This window comes from Elephantulus edwardii, unplaced genomic scaffold, assembly GCF_000299155.1.
Source record: "Elephantulus edwardii isolate Elephantulus edwardi_28Jun2011 unplaced genomic scaffold, EleEdw1.0 scaffold00061, whole genome shotgun sequence".
Lineage (NCBI taxonomy): Eukaryota > Metazoa > Chordata > Mammalia > Macroscelidea > Macroscelididae > Elephantulus > Elephantulus edwardii.
The window spans coordinates 8876987-8887184 of NW_006399811.1; the positions used below are offsets into that span (position 1 = coordinate 8876987).

General features: G+C 38.7%; 1 protein-coding gene across 1 annotated transcript in view; it reads left to right on the forward strand.

Moving 5' to 3' along the window:
• AXDND1 (axonemal dynein light chain domain containing 1) overlaps positions 1-10198 on the forward strand; it is a 245076-nt gene that overhangs the window by 233737 nt on the left and 1141 nt on the right. The window contains exon 24 of the mRNA XM_006887769.1: positions 9898-9986. Coding sequence (XP_006887831.1) covers positions 9898-9986 — 89 coding nt within the window. The remainder of the gene's footprint in view (positions 1-9897; positions 9987-10198) is intronic.

Consider the following 10198-nt stretch of genomic DNA (forward strand, 5'->3'; position numbering starts at 1 on the left):
CATGTTCCAATCACTAGGGTCTGCTTACAACTGTTCCTCCTCCTTTGTATTTCCATACTTGATAGTTCTAGCTAGGTTGCCCTTTCTGTTAGTCTGCGTGTAAACCCAAAAAAACAATTTAAACCATCAACAAAATGAAGAGTTGGTTCTTTGAAATGTCAATGAAATCAACAATCCAGTAGCAAAACTGACAAAGGAAAAAACACAAATAATCTAAATAAGAGATGAAATGGGCAAAGTCACAACAGAACCAACGGAAATAAAAAGGCTAACATTGGAATATGATGAAAAATTATACTCAAATATGAAAACCTAGAGGAAATGGATAAATACTTAGGAATTCACAACTTACCTAAACTGACACCAACTGAAATTCCACACGTAAACAGACCCATTACAAAAGAAGAAATTGAAAAGGTAATAACTTACAGAAAAAAAAATCCTGGACTAGATGGCTTTACAAGTTAATTTTATCAAACGTTCACACAAGAACTGTCACCAATCCTACATAAACTATTTCAAAAAATAGAAAAAAAATGGAATTCTACCAGACTCATTCTATGAAGCAAACATATCATTGATACCAAAGCCAATAGCAAATTATAGGCCAGTATCTCTCATGAACATAGATGCAAAAATCATGAATAAAATTCTGGCCAATAGAATCCAACAATACATCAAAATAGAATTCACCATGATCAAGTGGAATTCATAACAGGTATACAAGGATGGTTCAACATAAGAAAAACAATTAGTGTAATTTATCATATTAACAAAGCAAAGAACAAGGACCACATGATTCTATCAATTGATGCAGAAAAGGACTTTGACAAAGTCCAACACCATTTCCTGACTGAAACACTCAACAAAATAGGATTAGAGGGGAATTTTTTCAACATAGTGAAACGTATATACACAATCCTGATAGCCAACATTGTTTTCAATGGAGAGAGATTAAAGGCATTGCTCTTGAGAACAGGAACTATCACCTCTCCTATTCAATATTGTATTGGAAGTCTTAGTGATAGCAATAAGAGACAAGAAGGAAATAAGAGGTGTCCAAATTGGCAAAAAGGAGGTAAAATTTTATCTCTATGCAGATGATATGATAGTATACTTAGAAAACCCTAAAGACTCAGGAAGAAAACTACTGGACGTAGTGTACCAGTTCAGCAAAGTGGCAGGATACAAGATCAACATACAAAAATCAGTTGGATATCTCTACAGTGACAAAGAGAATACAAAACTGGAGCTGAGAAAAACAATAACCTTCACAATAGCTCATCACAGGAGTAAATACCTAGGAGTAAACCTAACCAGAAGCACAAAGAATCTGTTCAAAGAAAATGTCATGACAGGAGTCCAGAGAGAAGTCTGCATAATGGAGTGGACCTGGGGGGAGGGATTGTAAAACAATCAAAGATTTTTTTCTTTTACTTTTCCAAGAAGGTAGTGTATTAGGGGGGAGGGTTGGGAGGGGAGAAAAGTACAATAATGAATGAATGGAAATCCAAAATCTACATTTTCATTGAAATTAATAATAAATTTTTTTAAAAAGGGAAAAAAAAGATTGAGATTGTTAACAGGTTCCGCTTGCTAGGCTCCACAGTCAACACTCTTGATACCAGCAGCCAGGAAGTCAAAGACAAATTGCATTGGGAAAATCTGCTGTCAGGGCGCTACTTGAGAGTGCTGAAGATCAATGATATCAGTCTAGAGACTAAGGTACGCTAGATCCAGATTAGAGTTTTTACACTTATTTGCTATGCATCAGTGAGCTGGACAATGACTAAGGATGATAGAAGAAGAATTGATGCCTTTGAGTTGTTGTGCTGGAGAAGAGTTGAATATACCAGAAACTACTAAAAGAACAAACAGAGGGGAGCTCTGGTGGCCTAGTGGAAAGGAACTGCAACTACAGTCCCAGAGGCGCATGGTTCAAACCCACCAGATGCTCTGGCGGGAAAGGGGGGACAATCTCCTCCTGTACCAGTCAGATCTGATTTGACGGTATACACACACACACACACACACACACACACACACAAATAAAATAAAAGAACAAACAGATCCATTCTGGATAGGGTAAAATCATGCTGCTCCTTGGACGCAAGGATTTTTAAGCTCTTCTGACATACTTTTGGCATGTTGCAAGGAGGGACCAGTCGTTGGAAAGAGACAGCATTCTTGGAAGTGTGGAGGGACAGTGCAAGAGAGGCAGGCCCTGGATAAGATGGGTTGACTCATTGATGGGGGTGTTAGGTGTGTCTGAGACAATAAGGTTAGCTCAGGATAGAGCAGAGTTCAGAGCTGTTGTACATAGGGTCACTATGAGTCATAGTCAACTCGACAGCACATAACAACATCAACACAAGACAGATTCCCAGGAGGGAAGGCTCTGTACAGAGTTGGCAAGTCAATTATATTGGACAGTGGCACGAGGTGGCTTCAAATGGTTCCTCACAAGAATAGCTTTGCATATGTTGTAACCAGTGAAGATGCCAAAAAAAATGCCATTAAAGGATTGGAACAAAAGATACTGTAACAGTTTGGGCCCACAAGTTTATTTTCTCAGACCAAGGAATGCAGTTTACAGCCTACAGGATTCAGCTGTGGACCAAGAAACATCGTATTAGGTGGACATACCATGTTGCCTACCACCCTCAGAGTAATGGTCTGATAGAAAACTGGAATGGGCAATTGAAACATTTGTTATCTAAAACACAGAGAGGTAAATGTATGAAGTACTGGCTCACCTGCCTTCTAGAGTGTGTGCTCACATTCATTGTAAGAGGAGCTGAAGGAGGGTCATCACTGGACAGATTCATAAACTTCTCAGGTATATCTGGACAAGAAGGAATAGGGGAAGATGCTTGTGCTACTATGCAGTTCTTCACCACATCACTTGAAATGGTTTTCTTCCTGCTAGATACTGCAGTCCCAGGTACAGGCATGCAGATACAGGAACTAGAAGCAGGAGTGATTCCTGGGCAAACAATACCCTTAAACTTGTATACAAAAATTCCTAAAAATCTGATAGATTGTACCTTCACCACATTTTGCCAAAGTAAGGTTAACCGTAAATACTACTTTTCTGCCTAGTGACTGAGATATCCCACTGGTAGTGTATCTAAGTAACCCTATCCAACATGATTGGGAATGGACCAAAGTAAACACTTGCCACATTGTTTTTTTTTACCTGTGTTTTGGGCTGGAAAAATATCTGACCCTGATGTTCTTTTCCAAGGGGGAAAAGTTTGTGTAATAATAAATGATAAATGAGAGGAAGGAGAACTAGTAGCTGAATAAATGGATCATACAGTGAAGGAAATTAACATTATTTTAATTCCTTGGGAGATACTTATAGCAAGAGAATACCTTTCTTCAGCTAAATGCCAAAGACAAAAAAGTGAAGCCAAGATACATATAATGATTTAAGAGGAAATGTGTTAAATTTTACATGTTTATTTGAATGTATTTGATGGGATAATGATTTTCTCCCCCCTCCCATGTCATAACACTGAGATATATTGTAAAGTGTCAAGATATATTGTAAAAAATGATTAAGGTTTTTGTATGGGGTGTATTGTGATTAGAGGGGGAAATGTAAGCCAGGTGGATATTAATTCAGTATTCAAAAAGGAAAAATTTGCCCTAAAAGAATGCTTATAGTAGTTGAATTTGGTAGAGTGTGTGGAGTTAACCTAAGAAAGATTAAGCCCCACCCAGTATTCTGTGGAGCATTGCATCTGAAAGCAGATAAGTAGAAAAAGAGAGACTTTTCCAATGAAACTGAGGCAAGGAAAAGCTGACAAGTATGCTTAACATGTGGTGACTATCTGGATCTACTTGATGAGTGGAAGAGGGAAACATTAGAATTCCCTTTCCAGGACTTTAAAGTTAAAGGAAGCTGGTGAGTATGCTCAACTCGTGTTGATCACCTGGTCCATTTGATGAGTGAAAGTGGGAGAGACACAGTAAGGAAGAGACAGGCTTAATTTAGACTTGTTCTTTCAGCATTTTCCACCTAGCATGATGAATGGGTTAATGAAGAAAGGTTGCTGATTTGCAGAGCAAGGAGTCTTGATGTGTTGATTTTTGTTCACGTGAAGGACCAGCTGGTCTGACATACAGGCAACTGTAGACTCCTGAGTTTGCGACTGATGTCCCTTGGACCTAGCCACTGATGGCTGGAAATGTGTTGACCAAAACCCATTCATATTAAGAGAAGATGTTTTGTTCTTTGAGCTAGTCTTTATTGCTGTGACCTAATGGTTTGCTCTGGACTGGACTTTGTTTATAGACATGGATTCAACTGTATAATAAAAGATGCTTCAGAAAAAGGCGTGCTTGTTTCCTCAGAATTCTGGTTTGATAGGACTGGGAAAATAAGATATTGACTTACTAAAATAGGGATTAAGAAATATGGATTGAAGAGGGATGGGTAAATGAAATGGGAAAGATCCATTGTGGGGGGTGGGGGGAAAAGGTATAGATACTTTGTAAGTAAACTAGTATAAAATAAAGGGGGAAAAAAGAAGAAGAAAGGAGTGAAACAGATGGCTCACATATTTCTCTAAATAATAAATAATGGTAAAGGGAAGTCTGACCCTTTAGATAATGAGAAATATTGCCTAAGAAAAGCCAGAGGGTGGGCTGTAGTGTTAACCTAAGAGCTTTTTTAAACCACGACAGTTAGCTCCCTCTGGTCTCCAGCTGTCACAACTGCAGACACATGTTTTGCATGGTCTCACAAATCAGCAATAGCTGGAGGATTAATATAAAGAGAGCATTCCCCACACTGAGGAGTGTAGGAAAACACCAACAGAGGAGTTGCAGATTGACTGTGTTTAAGCATCACACTACATTTATCCTCGCCCATTTCTCACTCGTTTCTACAAAAAGCCCTGTCGTGCATACCTACAGTCACATGAGTCATTCCCCTGATGGGTCTGGGTCTTTGGAAGACCTGGCAAATCACCAAAACCACAGGCTTTAGAGGAATCGAGGACATGAGCCACAGCTAGAGCTGTTAAGTGGAAACTATGGACTTAAACAGCAGGTTAAGCATTTGGGATTACATTGATCTGAAACTTCTCATAAATAGTTTGGTGTTAATCTTAGCCGGACATAATGGTGGTTGTAGTATTGCACAGGTGGAATGGAATCATCAGATGCTCAAACAAACAATGCTAACAATTGTGTTGAGCCATCCGAATCAGAGGAAGATTCATCAACAACCTGCATTATGCAGATGACACAACCTTTCTTGCTGAAAATGAGGATGACTTGAAACACTTGGAGAGGATCAAAGACTATAGATTTCAATATAGGTTACATCTCAACATCAAGAAAGCATTGTCAATGATTTTATCTTGCTTGGATCCACAGTCAACATTTTTGGCACCAACAAGCAGGAAATCAAAAGATATATTGTGTTAGGAAAGTCTGCAGTCAAGGATTCCTTCAAAGTTTTGAAGAGCAATGATTTCAGTTTGAAGACTAAAGTGGACCTGATCCAAACCATAATCTTTTCAATTACTTGCTATGCAGCTGAAAGTTGAGCAGTGACTAAGGATGACAGAAAAAGAATCAATGCTTTTGAGTTGTGATGTTAGAGAAGAGTGCTGAATATCTCATGGACTGCCAAGAGGACAGAGAAATATGGCTTGGAAAAGATAGAACCAAGGTGCTCCTTAGAGGCATGGATAGTAAAATTGTCTCTCACATACTTTGGGCATGTTATTAGGAAAGGCCAGTCCTTGAAAAATGACGTCATGCTTGGAAAGGTGGAGGTCAGTGGAGGAGGGGAAGAAAACCTTAATGAGAAAGGGTGACATAGTGACTGAAACAATGGGTTCTAGTATGTCAGAGATGATGAAGATGGCACAGGATAGGACATGGTTCAGATCTGTTGTTCATAGGTTCACTCACTATGAGTCGACTTGATGGCAACAATATTGGGGACAAAGTTGATATTTAGAAATCTGGTGTTGAGATAAAGAAGTGCCTTTGAACTTGTCTGAGATAAAAAATATGAATGTGCTTGGATGGGTGCCACCTGGCAGACTACATAGATTAATGTTATGTTAGAAGACTAATACCTAGTATTTCAGATTGTAGGAATTGCCTCTGAAGGCTCTGGAATGGGCCACAAAGTATTTATACTTGCCAGTATCAGAACAAAAATGTGTACATTCTAACTAAGTATATAGCTGTTGGACTAATGAAGAGTTAAAAGGCTCAAATTTATACAGAAAACAGTGTATAATCCTGGTTTACCAAGGGTTCTACTTATATTTGTTTCATAAAGCTGTAAAATGTATGACTTTGTAATTCTGGAACCTTCTTTAAAATTTTTTTCTTTTATATTCAGAGAACAAGTTAGTAGCATGTGCTATATAGGCACATTCATGTCGCATGCTGCTTGATTAGATTAAAACAACAATGGTATTTACAGACAAATTATCCAAAACCGGGAAAGCAAGATAGAAAGGGGAAAAAACCCAGTATGTGACTTGGAAATAAGAAATATGGGAGTAAATGTGAAAAAATATTTTTATTTTGGAAAAGAAAGTGCCATGGTACAATGGCACTTGTGACTGAGAATGAGGAGGCCTAGAAAAGGGTTTTCCTATAAGGTGATTCTGCTGAGTTGCCAACACTTCAGTATCCCTATATATCTATAATGTGGAATTTACTTTTTACTTGCCTGTTTGAGAAACATGGAAAGAAAAGGGATTTTTAAAGTACTTCTGGAAAAATAGAATAAAATAATAATGATGATGATGTAGTAGCAACATCGGGATGGATGGTGAAGAGATTGAGATTGTTCACAGCTTTAGTTTGCTTGGCTCCACAGTCAACACTCTTGGCACCAGTAGCCAAGAAATGAAAAGATGTTTTGCTATGGGAAAGTCTGCTGTTAGGGACCGCTTCAAAGTGCTGAAGAGCAATGGTGTCACTCTGGAGACTAAGGTGCATCTGATACAGGCCATGGTCTTTGCAATCACTTGTTATGCATCAGAGAATTGGACAATGACTAGGGAGGATAGAAAAATTAATGCCTTTGAGCTGTGGTGCTGGAGAAGATATTGTATGTACCATGGACTGATAAGAAAACAAACAGGTTCATCCTAGAGAGGGTTAAACCGGGTGGCTCCTTGGAGGCAAGGATTCTGAGGTCCCGTCTAACATACTTTGGACATGTTGTGAGGAGAGACCCGTCCTTGGAGAGGGACATCATGCTTGGGAGGGTGGAGGGACAGCGCAGGAGAGGAAGGCTCTCTATGATGTGGATTGATTCAGTGATTGGGATAATTGGGATGGGAGTGTCGGAGACAGTGCGATTGGCACAGGACAGAGCGGAGTTTAGGGCTGTTGTACATAGGGTCGGTATGAGTTGCAAGTGACTTGATGGCACATAACAACAAACAACAACAAACTTGTAGTTTCTGAACTCTTTTTCTATTCACCTTCCACTCACTTTTTTCTTCTATTATTTCTTTTTCTTGGCAATGGAATATATCTAGTGTCAGGTATCTCTGGTAGTGTAGCCTGTGGTATGTTGCACTGATAACCAAAAATATATCTAATGTCAAAATAAGTCAAAGAAATTCTATTTTATTTGATTAATTTTTTATTATGTGCCTATATTGAATCTGTGGCCCCAAGGCCTGTTTTAAATTGTTTTGGGTCAAACATTCTTCTAGGTCATATAGCCCTGATATGTCCACTTGCCATACAGAGGTAACTTGTGGTCACTGTGAAGCTGAACACTGTGACACTGATGTGTCTAAAATGTGATAACAGTTATCCATGGTGGACAATGTTTGGTGGTGCTCCCCGGTTGAAAGAAGCTTGGAAGCAGGAGTGACATCCACTTCCGTAAATAGCTTGCCTCCGGAAAGCCTATGAACCTGGAGAGAGGACAAAAGACACCCAAGCGTTGAGGACTCTCCTTCATACGGTCGCTATGAATCTCCTGCGATTCGACAGCTCTTAACAACAACAACAGATAAATATGTATCAAAGGAAAAATAATATTCTAAAAAGGTAGACTCAAAACATCCTTAAATAGCAATAAGACAAGAGAAGGAAATAAGAGGTATCCAGATTGGCAAAGAGGAAGTAAAATTATCTCTCTATGCAGATGATATGATAGTATACTTAGAAAACCCTAACAACTCAGCAAGAAAACTATTGGACATAGTTGACCAATTCAGCAAAGTAGCAGGATACAAGATCAACATACAAAAATCAGCTGGATTTCTCTACAGCGACAAAGAGAATACAGACTGGAGCTAAGAAAAACAATACCCTTCACAATAGCTAATCACCAGATTAAATACTTGGAAGTAAATCTCACCAGACGCACAAAGGATCTTTTCAAAGAAAATTACAAAACATTACCACAAGAAACAAAAAAAGACCTGGAAAAGTGGAAGAATATCCCTTGCTCATGGATAGGAAGACTCAATATTGTGAAAATGGCAATACTACCAAAGGCAATTTACACATTCAAAGCAATCCCAGTACAAATTCCAATCCCATTCTTCAACAAGATGGAAAAGGTAATCTCCAGTTTCATTTGGAAAGGAAAGAAGCCCCTAATAAGCAAAGCACTCCTTAAAAATAGAAAAAAAGGTAGGAGGCATCTCACTCTGATTTAAAATTCTACTACACTGCCATGGTGGTTAAGACAGCATGGTACTGGTACAATGACAGACACATAGATCAATGGCATAGAATTGAGAACCCAGAAATCAGCCCATCTACCTATGGTCAAGTGATTTTGACAAGGAGATAAACTCAATTAAGTGGGGAAATGACAGCCTTTTTAACAAATGTTGTTGGCAAAATTGAAAAATTAGCTGCAGAAGACTCAAGCAAGATCCACACCTCACTCCATATACGAAAACAAACTCAAGGTGGATCATGGACCTAGGACTCAAACCAAGGACTATAAGCTTCATTAAAGAAAAACTTGGACGAACCCTAGTAGTCCTAATCCACAACATAAACAGTCTTCCAAGTATACTGAAAAATCTACAACCAGGAGAAGATAAAATGGATGAATGGGACCTTCTAACAATCAAATCCCTATGCACATCCAAACACTTCTCCAACAGGGTAAAAAAGGGAAGCCACAGACTGGGGAAAAAGTATTTGGTAATGACATGTCAGACAAGGGACTTATATCTAGAATTTATAAAATACTTGAAAACCACAGCAAGATAAAGGTAAATAATCCAGTTGAAAAATGAGCACAGAAGGGGACGGGTGGGTAGGGAGAAAAGTGCAACAATGAATGAATGGAAATCCAAAGTCTCTATAAATTTTCATTGAAATTAATAATAAAAAAATTTTTTAAAAAGTCATTCCCATGGAATCAGAACCAACTCATGACTGACTCTCCAGCAAGTTTTTTTGAGCCTGTAAATCACAGGGGAGGAGATTGCCCATCTGTTTTTCTCCTATAGAGCTGCTGGTGGATTTGAACTGCCAGAGAGGCACCACCTTTGGAGCTGAAGGTAGAGTTATGCTGCTAACTCAGAGTTAGCTCCTCTTTTGCGATTTGAATCCACCAGTGGCTCCACAGAAGGAAAGATGCATAGTTTCCTCCATCCAATTCAGAGTCTCTAAACACCAACTGGAGGGTCAGCTATGAGTTGGTTCTGACTCCACAACATGAGTTTTGGGGTGTTTTTTATTTTTAGGACGTTCTGGATCAAGCCTTTTAAAATGTTCTTTTTTTCTGATAGTCTCTTTGCGTAAGTAAATGATTGAATATTCTTTTTTTCTTATTGAATATTCTTAACACCAGAAAGAACATCCTAAAGAAGTAGCATATTACTTGTTGGAACACTCACTTTTATCACTTATTTCATTTGTCAGAGAGAAGTAGTTAGTCAAGGTACAGTGAACCAAAGGAGAAAATATATGGAAGCAATGAGTGTACTTGAACATATGCAGGAGAAGTTACTGTAAGTATGACACACTAGAATGGTAAGAGGGTGAAGATTGTTGGGCAAGAGACCTAGGCCTGAAATTTGAACTTCCTGATTTACTTTGGGCATTCTGGATTCGTTCATCTTCTCTAGTGGAGTAGCTATCTCCAAATTGATTAGAGACAGTGAACTACAGTGTCCTAGTGGGAATATCCACACTTGTTTACCATGGACATACAGGCAGGCAC